Below are 17,352 nucleotides of genomic sequence, written 5' to 3'. Positions count from 1 at the left end.
CTTCTTCTCCCCCTTGTTCCTCAGTTAAGTTCCTCCTAATCCTCCTATATGTGCAAACATATGATATTTGTCCTTCTCTGCCTGACTTATTTCTTAATGACCTTCTAAAAGGGTGTCATTTCTCTGCCTGACTTATTTCGCTCAGCATAACACCCTCAAGGTCCATCCATGTTGCTACACATGGCCAGATTTCATTGTTTCTCATTGCCATGTAGTATTCCATGGTATAGATAAACCACATCTTCTTGATCCATTCATCTGTTGATGGACACTTAGGCTCTTTCCATGTTTTAGCTATTGTGGAGAGTGCTGCTATGAACATTGGGGTACATGTGCTCCTATGCCTCAGCATTTCTGGATCCCTTGGGTAAATTCCTAGCAGTGCTATAGCTGGGTCATAAGGGAGTTCTATTGTTAGTTTCCTGAGGAACCTCCACACTGTTTTCCAGAGGGGCTGTACCAATTTACATTCCCACCAACAGTGTAGGAGGGTGCCCGTTTCATATGTTTGCACATATAGGAGGATTAGGAGGAACTTGACGGAGGAACAAGGGGGAGAAGAAGGGTGGAAATGGTGGGGGAAAGGGAGAGAGGCAAACCATGAGAGACTCTTGAATGCTGACAAAAACTGAGGACTGATGGATGTGGGGGGGGGGGGGGGATGGGCATGGAGGAGGGCACTTTGGGGATGAGCACTGAGTGTTATGTGGAAACTAATTTGACAATAAACTATTTGTAAAAAAAAAATAAATAAAAAAATAAAAGCCATTGTGATGTTCAAAAAAAAAATAAAAATCTTTTAAAAAAAAATAAAATAAAAGGGTGTCATTTGTTTTCCCTTCCACCTTTGCACCTTTGACCTTCCAGACCTAGTAATTCTTCCTAAACTCAGTTCTGAAGACACAGATTCCTGCTTTTTTGTTTCTACCTTTGGCCAAGCTCATACCCATTGGTATTTTGGTCCTCATTTACCCAACTCTTTCAACCGTAGGTATATATTTTTCTAGTATTCTTTCATTTTGACCCAAGCCTATTGTTAACTGTTATCCTAAGCTCCTTCTATGATTCTGATAAAGAACTGATCTGAATATTGAAACATTCCTTTGCAGAAAATATGCAAAGAATATTCCAGAAAACAAATATTCTGGAGGTAGCAGAAAGAGCTTTTCAATAATATATAGGAGACATAAAGAAGGAGTTATGGGTATATGAAAATATACCCTGGATGCATAACCATAGATTTTATTGATTTCATCCTTGCATGAAGGTGGAGCAGCAGTGGCAGATAATGTTGAAAACCCCACCCCTCCTCTTTTCTATAGGACCAAATGTTTTCACTCTTGGAAACATCATAAAACAATGAAAAGCACGGGAAATCAGCTGACTAAATTCTATAATTGTGTAAAAATAATACAATTTCCATAAAGATAGAAAAACTATAAAGACAAGGCTTACCACTATCAAATACTCTATGTCACACTAAATGTTTCATAGTTTGCTAATCCTCATAATACCTCTATAATATAAGTCACATATCCTCATTAGATAGACACTGAGTGTTAGTAGAGCCAGTATCTGAGTTAGTTGATTTGAAATCTAGTCAACTTTTTACTAAGCCCCTACTAAGTCTCAGATTTTACACCTTCACAGGAAGGTTTCCCATTTATTAATCAATTCATTCATCCAGTCCACAAATAGTATTAGGCACTACTGTATATTAGACAATGCCTGGTGACCTTGAGTAGAACCTGAACTTGTTTTACTTATCTCTAAGTAAAGACATGCTTCCTCCATTTTTTCTCAGATCTGCACAACACTTACCAGATGCTCATATCAAGAATCTTCTGAGAAGAGACTTTAGCTTCTACATCTCAAGGGTAATGGGAAAAATGGAAAAAAAAAAAATGGAGGAGATTGTTGCCCCTCCTCCAGGATGTACAAGGATGAGGGATGGGATACTTCTGGGGGAAGGTGTATTTGGTGTAGTGAGGGCTGGAATGACCTCAGGACTCCCCAGCTCTGGAGTTTACAGCTTCTTTGCAGTACCTAAACCCAATCTTGCCAAGCTTCCTCAATTCGAGTAACAATTACTTTATCCCCTTTGTGGGTTTCCCAATTGCAACCCTAGGGATAATGTATCTGGCAGATAATCCTCCAGGGAAACTCAAGGAATTAAAAGGTCTGGAAATTGTTCAGTCTCCCAGGAAGGATTGTAACACGTCTCCCCCTTCCCCTTCCAAGAGGCTCCCAAACATCAAATATTGAACATTACACCAATAACAAATAACCTTTTCCAGAGTGAGCTGACTTAGCTCTCTAAATATAGGATTTGTCTTCCCTGACTGTACTACTCTGTCAACCACACCACCTTTGGGTTTACAAATGGTTGATTTATCAATATTGCCTGAGATAAGAAGGTCCATTTTTGGCAAAGGAGTTGAGACAATGGGCACATGATCAAGATTCACTGGTTTTGTCATGTACCTTAACTCCACAAAGTGCTCAGCCTGGTACAGCAGTGAAATGGCCTCCTAAAGCTTCAGCTAATATGTCAGCTTGGGGACACCACCCAAAGTTTGGGATGCTGTGCTCCAGGATGCAGAATATGCAAATGGGAAAATGACCATATATGGTAGTATGCCCCCAGTGCCAACCTATGTGTCTAGATGCCAAAGGGTATATAACTGTTAGCTTTTTGTATATAACAAATGACTCTAAAACTTAGAAGCCTAAACACGAAACATTTATTTATCTCACACTTATGTGAGTCAGCAATTTACGCTAGGCTCAGATGGGTAGCTCTTCTGGTCTTGGCTAGACTCATTCAAATCCCTGCAGTTAGCTACTGGGTTCATTTAGGCCTCACTGTTCTAGAACGGCCACAGCTGGGATGACTCCTTTGTGCTGGATGTGATCTCTCATCCTCCAGAAGGATAGCCTGAGTTGTTCATGCGGTGTAGGCAGGGAGGTGGGTAGGAAGAGTAGAACCATGAAAAGCCTCTGAAGTTGAGGCTTAAAAGTGGCACAGCATCACTTTTCCTGTATTCTGTTGGCCAATGCAAGTCATGAGACCAGCCCAGTTTCAAAATATGGGGAAAGACTCTACCCCTTGGGAGGAGCTTCAAAGTCACATTTCAAAAAGACATAGATTCTCAACAATAGCCAAAACATGGAAAGAGCCTAAGTGTTCATCAACGAACGAATGGATCAAGAAGATGTGGTTTATCTATATGATGGAATACTACATGATAATGAGAAAGAATGAAATCTGGCCATGTGTAGCAACATGGATGGACCTTGAGGGTGTTATGCTGAGCGAAATAAGTCAGGCAAAGAAGGACCAATACCGTATGTTTGCACATAAAGGAGGATTAGGAGGAACGTAACGGAGGACTGTGGTGGAGAAGAAGAGGGGAAATGGTGGGGGAAAGGGAGAGAGGCAAACTATGAGAGACTCTTGAATGCTGAGAACAAACTAAGGACTGATGGGTGTGGGGAGGGGAGGGGGAGATGGGCATGGAGGAGGGCACTTGTGGGGATGAGCATTGGGTGTTATATGGAAACCAACTTGATAATAAACTATGTGTAAAATAAAAAAAACACAAATAAAACACCCAAAAAGACATAGATTCAGGGAGGAGTGAAAAATTGTGGGCAGTTGTGCAATCAACCAAGGATGGAAGTACGATATATATATTTATTTATATTTACATACAGTAAATTTGCATATATAAATATGTAAATATAAATAAAATTAATATATTTAAATTATATTATACATTGTAAATATAAATATAAATTATATAAATATAAATAGATAACTATAAATAAAACATATATATATATTTTTTACCGTTTATCCAACCAATATGCTTTTGGGATTTGTGTTTTTGATCCCTATGCCCATAGATGAGCCAGATTTGGTTCTAAGGAAGAGAGTGATTCCATCAGGGAACACAGGAGTGGTTTTAGTGAACTCAAAGCTATGACTACCTCATGGCCACTCTGGGTTTCTCATGCCACTGGACCAGCAAGCGAAGAAAGGGGTTACTATTCTGGTGGAGGGTGATTGACCTTGGTTATCATGTAGATGATTGTGTAGATCATGCGGATGGTAAGCATAAGGTAAGGAAGGAGTATATCTGGATCCTGGGGGTGAATGTGTAGTCACAGCAACCATAACCACACAAGAGTGGGGCAAGTAATGGTGCAGTTCCCTCGAGGATAAATTTCTGGATCACGCTTCCAGGCAAACAACACAGGCTAGCTAAGGTGGCAGCTGAGGAGAAATGAAATCTACTTTTGGTCCCAAGCTTCTAAACAGCTTGCAGCAGTGAGATTGTAGCATTTTTTTACTAATCTTTTTGTTTGTTTGCTTAGATTTTATTTTTAAGTAATCTCTACACCCAACATGGGGCTCAAAACCACAACACCAATACCAAGAGTGGCATGCAACACTGCCTGAGCCAGCTGGTCGCCCCACTAAATCTCTTGCATTGAGATCTTAGAGAGGTTGTGCTGCCAGGCACTTGGCAGTGGACTCCGTGTTTGCTTGGATACTAAAGGATCTTAACGTCTCAGAAGTCTCTTGAACACCACCTCAGATCGCTGGGGCCCCTCGTTCTTATTTCAGCCACCGCTGCAGTAGTTAGTGCTGTGAGCTCTGTCTGTAGTTCGTGCCACCTTCCAGGGAGTCAGCCTGTGCCTCTGCACCACAGCTTCTCTAAGGCTACGACCAAGTCCCAGGAAGCGGGTGAGGAGGCTGCTTAGCGCTCATGGGGCAGGTAGGACCTCAGGGAGTGAAAATTTGACCAATGGGGAATTGGGACTGATGGGTAGCTATTTCTCTTTTATTTCTCCTTGGAATATCTCCTAGTACATACTTTAGGGGGACACATGTGATTGAGCACCCAGCCACTTACGTTGGTGGCAAACTTGATGACAAGCCTACTTTTCTTCCATGCTGTGTTCCCCTTCTTTTACTCCTGATGCTGTATCTGAATCACATTCTGCACTAAGTACTTATGCAGAAACCTTTATTATTATTATTATTTTATTAATTTTTTAAATGTTTGTTTATTTTTGAGAGAGAGACAGAGTGAGAGCAGGGGAGGGGCAGAGAGAGAAGGAGACACAGAATCTGCAGCAGGCTCCAAGCTGTCAGCACAGAGCCTGACGCAGGGCTCAAACTCACGAAACGGGAGATCATGACCTGAGCTGAAGTCGGATGCTTAACCAACTGAGCCACCCAGGAGCCCCTATCGTTATTTTATTGAAAATCAAGTTAGTTAACATATAGTGCAGTAATGGTTTCAGGAGCAGAATTTAGTGATTCATCCTTTACATATAACACCCAGTGCTCATCCTAAGAAGTTCCCTCCTTAGTGCCCATCACTCATTTAACCCATCGCCACCAGCAACCCTTAACTTGTTCTCTGTATTTAAGAGTCTCTTATGGTTTGTGTCCCTCTCTGTTTTTCTTATTTTAACTTCCTTCCCCTGTGTTAATCTGTTTTGCTTCTTAAATTCCACTAGGAGTGAAATCATATGATATTTGTTTTTCTCTAAGTGACTTATTTTACTTAGCATAATACTCTTTAGTTCCACCCATGGTGTTGCAAATGGCATTATTTCATTCTCTTTGGTAGCTGAATAATATTCCATTGTATGTAGGGGCACTAGAGTGGCTCAGTCGGTTAAGGGTCTGACTTTGGCTCAGGTCATGATCTCACAGCTTGTGGATTTGAGCCCCGCATCAGGCTCTGTGCTCACAGCTCAGAGCCTGGAGCCTGCTTCAGATTCTGTGTCTCCCTCTCTCTTTGCCCCTCCCCTGCTTGCGCTCTGTTTCTCTTTCTCTCTCAAAAATAATATGAACATTTAAAAAATTCCATTGTGTATATATATATATATGTACATCTTTTTTATCCTTTTTTTTTAAATGTTTTATTTGTTTCTAGGAGAGAGAGAGAGAGAGCAGGGGAGGGTCAGAGAGAGAGGGAGTCACAGACTGAAACAGGCTCCAGGCTCCGAGCTGGCAGTCAGCACAGAGCCCGACGCGGGCCTCGAACCCACGAACCACGAGATCATGACCCAAGCGAAAGTCTGATGCTTAACCGACTAAGCCACCCAGGCGCCCCACATCTTCTTTATCCTTTAATTGATCAATGGACATTTGGGCTCTCTTCATAATTTGGCACTGTTGACAGAGCTTCTGTAAACATTGGGGTGCATGTGCCCCTTCGAATAATCATTTTTGTATCCTTTGGATAAATACCTACTAGTGCAATTGCTGGGTCGTAGGCTACTTCTGTTTTAAAATTTTTGAGGACCCTCCACGGTATTTTCCAGAATGGCTGCACCAGTTTGCATTCCCACCAACAGTGCAAAAGGGTTCTCCTTTTGCTGCAACAACTTTTGTTTCCTGAGTTGTTAATTTTAGCCATTCTGACAGGAGTGAGGTGGTATTTTATTGTGGTTTTGATTTGTATTCCCCTGATGATGAATGATGTTGGGTATCTTTTCATGTGTCTGTTAGCCATCTGGATGTCTTCTTTGGAAAAGTGTCTATTCATGTCTTCTGCCCATTTCTTTACTGGATTATTTAGTTTTTCAGGTGTTGAGTTTGGCAAGTTTTTTATAGATTTTTGATTACTTTTATCTGATATGTCATTTGCAAATATTTTCTCCCATTCTGTTGGTTGCCTTTAAGGTTTGCTGATTGTTTCCTTGCTGTACAGAAGATTTTTATCTTGATAAGGTCCCAATGGTTCATTATTGCTTTTGTTTCCCTTGCCTCTGGAGACATGTCAACTAAGAAATTGCTATGGTTAAGGTGAAAGAGATTGTTGCCTGCTTTCTCCTCTAGGATTTGATGGTTTCCTGTCTCACATTTAGGTCTTTTATTCATTTTGAAATGATTTTTGTGTCAGGTTTAAGAAAGTGGTCCAGGTTCATTCTTCTGCCTGTCACTGTCCAGTTTTCCCAGCGCCATTTGCTAAGGAGACTGTTTATCCCCCCACGGGATACTCTTTTTGCTTTGTCTAAGATTAGTTGACCACACATTTTGGTGTCCATTTCCGGGTTCTCTATTTTGTTCCATTGATCTATGTGTCTGTTTTTGTCCCAATATCATACTGTCTTGATGATATCAGCTTTGTAGTACTGCATGAAGTCTGGAAGTGTGATGCATCCAGCTTTGCTTTTCTTGTTTTAACATTACTATCAGAAGTCTTTTGTATTTCCATACAAATTTTAGACTTAATTGGTGTAGCTTTGTGAAAAATGCTGGTGTTATTTATTTTTTTAATTTTTAAGGTTTATTTTTCAGAGACAGAGACAAAGCGTGAGTGTGGGAGGGGCAGAGAGAGAGAGTGAGAGAGAGACATAGAATCTGAAGCAGGCTCCAGGGTCTGAGCTGTCAGCACAGAGCCTGACTAGGGGCTCGAATTCATGGACCGCGAAGTCATGACCTGAGCTGAAGTTGGATGCTTAACCGCCCCTAATGCTGGTGTTATTTTGATAGGGATTGCATTGAATATGTAGATTGCATTGGATAGTATGGACATTTTAACAATATTTGTTCTTCCAATCCATGAGCATGGAATGTTTTTCTATTTCTTTGTTTTCTTCAATGTCTTTCATCAGCCTTCTATAGTTTTCAGCATACAGATCTTTTACCTCTTTGGTAAGGTTTATTCCTAGGTATCTTAGGGTTTTTGGTGCAATTGTAAATAGGATCAATTCCTTGATTTCCCTTTCCGCTGTTTCATTATTGGTATAGAAATACAAATGATTTTTATATGTTGATTTTATATCCTGCGATTTTGCTGAATTCATGCGTCAGCTCTAGCGGTTTTTTGGTGGAGTCTTTGAGTTTTCCATATAGTGTATTATGTCATCTGTGAAGAGGGAGAGTTTGACTTATTCTTTGCCAATTTGTATACTTTTTATTTCTTTTTGTTTTCTAACTGCTGAGGCTAGGACTTCCGGTACTATGTTGAACCACAGTGGTGAGAGTGGATATCCCTGTCATGTTCTTGATATCAGGGGGAAAGCTCTCAGTTTGTCGCCATTGAAGATGATATTAGCTGTAGGCTTTTCATATATGGCTTTTATGATGTTGAGGTATGTTTCTTCTATCCTGATTTTCTTGCGGGTTTTATCAAGAAAGATTATGAATTTTGTCTAATGCTTTTTCTGCAACTATTGAAAGGATCATATGGATCTTATTTTTTCTTTTATTAATGTGGTGTGTCATGTTGATTGATTTGTGAATATTCAACCAACGCTGAAGCTGAGCAATCAGTCCTGCTTGATCATGGTGAATAATTCTTTTAATGTACTGTTGAATTAGATTTGCTGTTATCTTCTTGAGAATTTTTGCATCCATGTTCTGCAGGGATATTGGTCTGTAGTTTTCTTTTTTAGAGGGGTCTTTGGTTTTGAATTTTTTTTAAATGTTTATTTCTGAGAGAGACAGCATGAGCAGGGGAGGGTCAGAGAGAGGGGTAGACACAGAATCGGAAGTAGGCTCCAGGCTCTGAGCTGTCAGCACAGAGCCCAACACGGGGCTTGAACTCAGGAACCGTGAGATCGTGACCTGAGCCGAAGTCGGACGCTTAACCGACTGAGCCTCCCAGACGCCCCTGGTTTTGGAATCAAGGTAATGCTGGCCCCATAAAGTGAGTTTGGAAGCTGTCCTTCCATTTCTATTTGTGGGGAACAGTTTGAGAAGAATAGGCATTATCTCTGCTTTAAATGTCTGGTAGAATTCCCCTGGGAAACCATATGGCCCAGGGTTCTTATTTCTTGGGAGAATTTTGATAACTGATTCAATTTCTTTGCTGGTTATGGGCTTCTTCAAATTTTCTCTTTCTTCATGTTTGAGTTTTAGTAGTGTGTGTGTCTAAGAATTTGTCTATTTCTTCCAGATTGTCCAGTTTGTTATATAATTTTTCATAGTGTTCTCTAATAATTGTTTGTATTTCTGTGGTGTTGGTTGTGATCTGTCCTCTTTCATTTGTGATTTTATCTATTTGGGTCCTCCTTCTTTTCTTTTTGAGAAGTATGGCTAGGAGTTTATCAATTTTGTTTATTTTTTCAAAAAATGAACACTTAATTTCATTGATCTGTTCCACTGAGGGTTTTTTTTAATTCCTTATCATTTATTTCTGCTCAACTCTTTATTATTTACATTCTTCTCCTGACTTGGCTTTATTTGCTGCTCCTTTTCTAGCTCTTTACGTGTAAGGTTAGGTTGTGTATTTGGGGTCTTTCTTGCTTCTTGAGATAACCTTGAATTGCCATGTATTTTCCTCTTTGGGCTGCATTTGCTGCACCCCAACGGGTTTTGACTTTTGTGTTTTCATTTTCATTTGCTTCCGTGAATTTTAAATTTCTTCTTTAATTTCCTAGTTAACTCATTCATTCTTTAGTAAGATGTTCTTTAACCGTCATGTATCTGAGGGCTTCTGGAATCTTTTGTTGTGGTTGGTCCCATGTATCATAGCATTGTGATGTGAAAATACGCATGGTATGATCTCAGTCTTTTTGTACCTTTTGAAGGCTGATTTGTGACCCACCATGTGATCTATTCCAGAGAATATTCTATGTGTACTTGAGAAGAATATGTATTCTGCTGCTGTAGGATGAAATGTTTTGCATATATCTGTTAAGTCCCTCTGTTCCAGTGTGTCATCCAGGGTTGTTTCCCTGCTGATTTTCTGCTAAAACAATCTGTCCATTGCTGTAAGTGGTATAATTGTCCTACAATTATGGTATTATTATCAATAAGTTTTCTTATGTTTGTTATTAATTGATTTATACATTTGGTGTTCCATGTTGGAGGCATAAATATGTATAATTGTTAGCTCTTCTTGATGGATAGACCTCTTATTTATGATATTACGCCCTACGTCATCTCCTGTTACAGTCTTTGTTTTAAAGTCTACTTTGTTGATATAAGTACAGTTTCCCAATAACTATCAGGATGGGATCTAACTGGTATGGGAATAGCTGAGAAAGTTGAAATCTAAGAATGATCTTAGCAGGAGAGTTTATCTCTTAAGGGTAAACATGATAAATTAAATTTGAAGTATGGATCTAGGAGAAAGAGCCACAAACCACCCATCAACTTCTTTCCATTTTTATTAGTGATTATTTTAACTCTCCTGGTAACTCAAAATCACTTGAACCTTAAATGCAAAGACTAGTTGAATTTAAATAAACCATGTACATTTTTATGAAGGGATAGATAGTTTTTTTAAAATTGAGTACCCATTAAAACCTATGGATATAAACTGTACAGTGTATTAGAGGACTTGAGATCCCCCTCTTCCCCCCGCCCAGCCACATTAGAAGTTTGGTGGAATTAGGTTGCTCTCCTTTATATTCAAGCCAAAGATTAGAATGTGCAAAAAAAAAAAAAAAAAAAAAAAAAAAAAAAAAAAAAAAAAAAAAAAAAAAAAAAAAAAAGATTAGAATATGCCTAATTATTAGCTCTGTCATCCTATATTGCTTGGTTATGAATGAATGAATTTAAATGAGGAATTCACTCATATATTTATATTTAGAATTAAGTAACTGAACAGAATCTTCCTTATATACTTATATGTAAATAGTTTGGGCAACTGTGAGGAAAAAAACCTTAAGTGTTTTGCAAAACATGTACGTCATTCACAGATGGGAGCTAAGATGGCTGGGAAGGTCTAGGGAGTTATTGTCCTCTGTGAGATATGTGAACTAATAAAGAAACAGATTAGGTCTCCTCTGGCATTGTCCTCCATAGTCATTGTCCCAGAGGATTGCCATCTCTATACAGCTCAGTGACATGGGCTCATTAAGAGTGTGGAGCATCTGTTCCCCAGAGATGTCAGCAGGGGTCGGGGCTTGGTTCTATGTGCCAGCACAGCTAGAGCTCAGAGTCATGGCACTTTCTCACCTGCTCATAAGGGTCTCCCTGTCACACAGGCAGGTCACTGTACTCAGGAAACCATACTGAGAGTTTGTGACTGCCTTCATCTTCCATCTCCTGAAGGCAAAGTGTAGATTTCTGGTATCACATGAAGACCTGTGAAGTCATTGTGAGAAAGCGTCCTTTTGCTTAAGAAAAATGTATGGATGACCCAGTGCTGGTATAGTCAACCTTTCCGTTTACTGCAAACACTGATTCTATATGTCCATGTTTCTATCACCAGAAGTGTATTTAGGCAGTAACTTGGAAATGAGGCAGGGGAATAGCTTAGATCCAACTGAGTAGGTGAGTAAAGGTGAGTGAAAGGAACTAAGTCTCTGTGTTGCTTTAAGAATTGGGAAGTTAAATTATTTTCCGTTGCAGTTGTTCTCGAAATAAAAAAGTTGTATTGGTTTGCATATGTGGTGAATTGTTTAAAGGAACAGACTATGAAAGTTTACTAAATAGAAGAACTAAACTTAATTTTTATAGATATCAACACGTCGTTCCTAGACTTCCTTCTGTGTAGTGAGTTTATTATACTTCCGTATGCACACGTGGAAAACAATTTAAATAGCATGTTTGGTGATAATAAAATATGCTATCTATGCATATGTGTAAAAGTATTAGATTACATATTTCCATGCTGCACCTTTTGTTCCTTATTGTCTGTGAAATGAGATAATGTTTGTTGTCCTTTTAGAAACTCATCAGTATTTATAGTTTCTAAATGCTCACTTTCTCCATTATTTTAAAATATCTAAAATATGTATGGAGTTTTAAAAATACTATCATGAAAATTACAAGGAAGTTCCATTTGTGAATATAGTGTCAATGCATCTTGTTTCTAACTTTATCATTAACAAGAAGTGATGATCTTGTGACTACAAATACCAACATGAAGAAGACAAACGTAGGAAATCTGAATACTTACTTTTTAAAAATTTACATTTTTAATGTTTACTTATTTTAGAGAGAGAGAGGCAGAGTGTGAGCAGGGGAGGGGCAGAGAGAGAGACACACACAGAATGTGAAGTAGTCACCGGTCTCTGAGCTGTCAGAGAGCCCTGTGCCAGGCTTGAGCTCACAGAACGTGAGATCATGACCTGAGCTGAAGTTGAACGCTTAACTGACTAAGCCACCAGGTACCCCTGAATACTTACTTAATTGGTGGATTAGGCAAATGACTAGTGCGTGTGTGTGTATCTGTGTGTGTGCGTGCGCGCGCTGAGGTGATGTATAAAGTACACTAGGTCCCGTCCTTCCATCCTTGCACACTATCATGAATGGACTCTTGTCTGAACGCTGCTGGTGACCTGCTCAGACGCTCTTTACCTGCTGGTGCTCCAATGCAAACACGATTTGTTACGAGTATGGGCTCTGAGCTTCCCAGCCATTCCCTTCTTGAGAGAATTGCCCTCAGCTGAAAGGAGCCACGTTGTCAGGAAGTCTGCGGATCATGGTGGGGGCAGCTCACAGCCAGTGACAGACTCAGGGGTGTACAAAAGGCTGCCACTGCCAAGGCAGGACAGAATCTGATGCAATTCATGCTCCAGAGCCGGGCTGTCTAGTGCTTTAGTAAGTAGTCACAGGAAGCTATTTAAATTTAAATTCATTAAAATTAAATAAAAGGCAAAATTCAGTTTCTTAGCTAGGACATTTTACTTGCTCAGGGATGACAGGTGGAGAGTGGGTCTAGTATTGGGAGTGACGACACAGTATTTCTATCATCACGGATGGTTCTACTGGAGAATTCTGTCCAGCTTCTCATGGGATCAGGCTCATGCTCTGTTCCACGCGAGACCACATCCTCGCTTAGCGGCATTCTCTGCTCTGTTTTCCTTCCCTCACCCCGTTTATCCTGAGAGCATATCCTGAATAAACAACACGCAGTGGAATTCCTACTTCACCCTCATCGTCCATAGAACCTGCCCTACGGCAGCGTCAGTGTCCATCAGCTCTCATTTCCTGTCTAGTGATGGCTGCAGCCCCTCACTTGCTCGTCCTCCATTGTCACCGGGGGTCTGTTCTCCTATATGTGAGGTCAGCTCAGACCTGTGAGACGGAAGCATCATGAGAGCAGTAGCGGTTCAGTTGTAGCACTGTGGCTGTGGAAATCTTGCCCGCACTTTCTCAGGATTCATTCTGGAACTGGACAGGACAGCGTGTGTGTGTCAGTATATCAGTGAAAGTTGTTTATTTGAAACCTCTTAGATAGAGACATTATCTTGTATTTTATCTTTAGAATGTGTAGTGTTCATACTGAGCGTCTAGATTTTGGAAATATATATTCATCCACTACAATTTTAAGAGTTTTGTGTCAGCTTTGAACACTTATGATAATTGCTCTATCTCCTTATTTGTGTCAGTAGTAAGCATTTAATCTCTTTCATTACATATGCCTATTTCTTAATTTTTATTGTAAAATTGTGTTCTTGCAAGATATCATTTCCCATTATATCCTGTTTTGATGGAAATTATTATATATAAAGGCATTGTTTTTGTTTTGTAAAATCTAGTTATTTTTATTTTATTTTACCTAATACACACACACACACACACACATGCTTTTTTCAAGTATTTATTTTTATGTGAAGTAAAAATTTAGGTATGATTTTTATAAATGGACTTTCTTGTATCATATCATGATAGGTTCATCCACATTCTTTAGTTTTTTAATTAAAAAATTTTTAATGTTTTTTTTTATATTTCTGAGAGAGACAGCATGAGCAGGGAAGTGTCAGAGAGGGAGGGAGATACAGAACCTGAAACAGGTTCCAGGCTCTGAGCTAGCTGTAAGCACAGAGCCGGACCCGGGGCTTGAACCCACGAACCGTAAGATCATGACCTGAGCTGAGTTGGAGGCTTAACCGACTGAGCCACCCAGGTGCCCCTCAACCATTTTTGGTTTTGTTGGTCTCCTGAGCAGGTGTGCGTCAGGTGATTGTCTTGTGTCACACATTTAGGCTGTCACAAACACCTGTGTAATTAATTCTATTAAGACATTTTTTGTGGATAGATTTTCTTTTAATTTTTTAATTTTTTGTTTTTGTTTTTGTTTTTTTTACAAATAGTTTATTGTCACGTTGGTTTCCATAAAACACCCAGTGCTCATCCCCACAAGTGCCCTCATCCATGCCCATCTCTCCCCCCCCACACCCATCAGTCCTCTGTTTGTTCTCAGTATTCAAGAGTCTCTCATGGTTTGCCTCTCTCCCTCTCCCCCACTATTTCCCCCCTTCTTCTCCCCCATGGTCCTCCGTTAAGTTCCTCCTATACGTGCAATCATATGGTATTTGTCTTTCTCTGCCTGACTTATTTCGCTCAGCATAACACCCTCAAGGTCCATGTGGATAGATTTTGTTATCACTGATAAACAAACAACACTGATATCACTGATCACATCCTTATAGGAAAAGGAGGTATAAAAGAGTGTGAAATGCCACATCCTTTTTTCAAAATTTATGGACATTTATTTTATGCCAGTTTTGTACCAATTTCTTTCACCCCTCAGTGGATCTACCCCAAATCACGATTTGGATTTTAAAAGTCTTAGAAGAATACAAAAATGTACTATATGCCCAACAATTTGAATATGATAGAACTGAAATATTCATTTTCCGATGCCTCTTTGGTCAGTGTATAACTGTTCATCTTCTTCAGTAGTAAGCATTGGGTGAAAATGGTCATCACCTAGCCTTATATTTGGCAATGTATTTGGTCCAGTATCACTAACTCTGCAAGGTACTTCCAGAAAGGTGATAATTAACCTAATATGGATGGATGTCTGGGATTTTGTATAATACCAAAATAACATTTTGTTTATGCCTTTCCTTATATACATTAAGTTTTACATTATAGTGCTTGACCTGTCATTGCTTTGAGAATGTTTCTGTCCTTGTATCCACGTATTTATCTATTTACTTACTTAATTATAGGGAGTGATTTAAAGCATTACAGTCTGTACATAATTACATGGTTGGATAACTTTTACATATTTATTCTGATTAGAATGTTGATACTGAATAATCCTACATCTTTGAGGAATTTTACAGAGTCTAATTGGTATAATGTGTGAAACAAATCTGCAGAAGGAAGAGGAAAGTGTTGGGCACTGGATTTTAGAGTTCTGATACCAACAAACTCTCTTCACCAATGAATTTTTGGAGTTTCGTTAAATTGGTATGCTAATTTTAAGTACCATTAGGACAAAAGTTAAGCACTGTAATTGAATGGTGGTATTTTCTGGTCTTCTCTGGTTCTTTAATTGTTTTATTATCATGGGGAAGAAGCCCCCAAATGTGTGTTTATATACAGATCTAGTAGTGATATTTTGAATGTAATTGAATTTTTTTGTGTAAGTATACTTAGGTCATAAATTCCTATATCTGGATGCAGTTTGATGAGATCATGTTGTATTATAAAGTGCTGCCTCTGAGGTGTTTGCAAATCTAGTTGTCTGGAATTATGAGATACATATTTAAAATAATGAATCTCCCTCTGTCTGCATCTCATTCCGATTCTTTCTGATTGTTCTCCCTCTTTGTCATTCATCTCTATTTTCTCTACATTTTCATAGTAGTTTCAGTCCTTTTACCATCAGACTGAAAGAACTTTTGTACCTATGACTCATGCAAATACAAGGTCCATTATTTGCTTTTTCTTATATTAAATATTAATGATTTACTTTTTTGAAAATGTGGAAGTAAATTGGCATAAGCTATGTCAATTTCAACAAGTACACCATTTATCAAATAGTTACTGACAAAATTCCATGGCCATGTCTTTTAACATGATATATCCACCCTGTGCCATTTGTTTCTTTAACATTTCTTTAAAAAATTGCTAAATACTTGGTCTTGACAGGAAACATGTGGTAAGAAAGGATGGAGCAGAAAAATGGAAGTTCCTTCACTGGGTTTATCCTGCTGGGCTTCTCTGACCGGCCTCAACTCGAGCGAGTCCTCTTTGTGGTTCTTCTGATCTTCTATCTGCTCACCCTGCTGGGAAACACGACCATCATTGCACTGTCCCGCCTGGACCCACACCTTCACACTCCCATGTACTTTTTCCTCTCCAACCTAAGCTTTCTGGACCTGTGTTACACGACCAGCACTGTTCCTCAGCTCCTGGTTCATCTCAGGGGAGCAGACAAGTCTATCTCCTATGGCGGCTGTGTAGCTCAGCTGTTCTTCTCTTTAGGGTTGGGATGCACAGAATGCTTCCTTTTAGGGGTGATGGCATTTGACCGCTACGCAGCCGTCTGCAGGCCCCTGCACTACACGGTGATCATGCACCCTCGTCTCTGTGCCCTGATGGCATCTGTGTCATGGTTCACTGGTTTTGCCAACTCCTCAATGGAGACGGTGCTCATTTTCCTTGTACCACTTTGTGGGAGAAATAAAATAGATCACTTCTTTTGTGAGGTTCCCCCACTGCTCAAGCTTGCCTGTGTTGACACCACTGTGATTGAGTCAGAGATCTTATTTTTCAGCATTATCTTTCTTTTCATACCTGTGGCATTGATCACATTCTCGTATGGTCAGATTGTCAGGGCAGTGTTAAGAATAAAGTCAACTGCAGGGCAGAGGAAAGTGTTTGGGACATGTGGGTCCCACTTCACGGTGGTCTCCCTGTTCTATGGCACGGCCATCTGTGCTTACCTCCAACCCAGCAACAACTATTCTCAGGATCAGGGCAAGTTCATTTCTCTCTTCTATACCATTGTCACCCCTATGGCCAACCCCTTCATCTATACCCTGCGGAACAAGGATGTGATGGGCGCAATGAAGAATGTGTTCTGTCGGGGCTATGACTCCAGATGACTAGGGTGTCAGATGACGGAAGACTTTGAATGTGAGAGCCTTTAAGATTTTGTGTCCTGCATGTGTCTTCCAACATTTTCCCTGACGACTCTCAAGGGAATTTCCTTACCTCGTTCATTTTTTTCAAGTAGCATTTTTTTTAAACTTTAAAAAAGTTTATTTATTTATTGAGAGAGAGAGAACAAGAGTGAATAGGGGAGGGACAGAGAGATAGGGAGAGAGAGAAAGAATCATCACAGAGGGAAAGAGACAGAATTCTAAGAAGGCTCTGCACTGTTACCAGGAAACCTGATGCAGGGCTCAATCTCACGAACTGTGAGACCATGATCAGAGCCAAAATCAAGTGTTGGATGCTTAACTGATTTAGCTACCCAGGTGCCCCCATACCTCATTCTTTTATACAATGAGTATTCAAAATCTAAGTTCATGGATTCATTGCAACCTCCAGAGAGGCTGGTTTAGTGTCCTAGTGTATCTGTATCATATCAATATTTTAAAAATCTTCACAGGTTTTTCTTATTTCATCCCCCTTTGGGAATACTGTTCTAATTGCAAAAAGACATTTATGTACATACG

At 39.6% G+C, this 17,352-nt stretch overlaps 1 protein-coding gene across 1 annotated transcript in view; it reads left to right on the top strand.

Annotated features, from left to right (window-relative positions):
- LOC120249054 (putative olfactory receptor 2B8) overlaps nt 1–16,883 on the top strand; it is a 44,745-nt gene extending 27,862 nt beyond the window's left edge. The window contains exon 2 of the mRNA XM_039257539.1: nt 15,818–16,883. Within this exon, the coding sequence (XP_039113470.1) occupies nt 15,838–16,776 (939 nt within the window). The 5' untranslated portion in view covers nt 15,818–15,837 and the 3' untranslated portion in view covers nt 16,777–16,883. The remainder of the gene's footprint in view (nt 1–15,817) is intronic.
- Nucleotides 16,884–17,352: the final 469 nt, after the last annotated feature.

Source organism: Hyaena hyaena, unplaced genomic scaffold (genome assembly GCF_003009895.1).
Source record: "Hyaena hyaena isolate Hyena2069 unplaced genomic scaffold, ASM300989v1 scaffold_637, whole genome shotgun sequence".
Taxonomy (NCBI): Eukaryota; Metazoa; Chordata; class Mammalia; order Carnivora; family Hyaenidae; genus Hyaena; species Hyaena hyaena.
The sequence above is the reverse complement of the archived record's forward strand: the minus strand, read 5'-3'. Positions and strand labels throughout refer to the sequence as shown.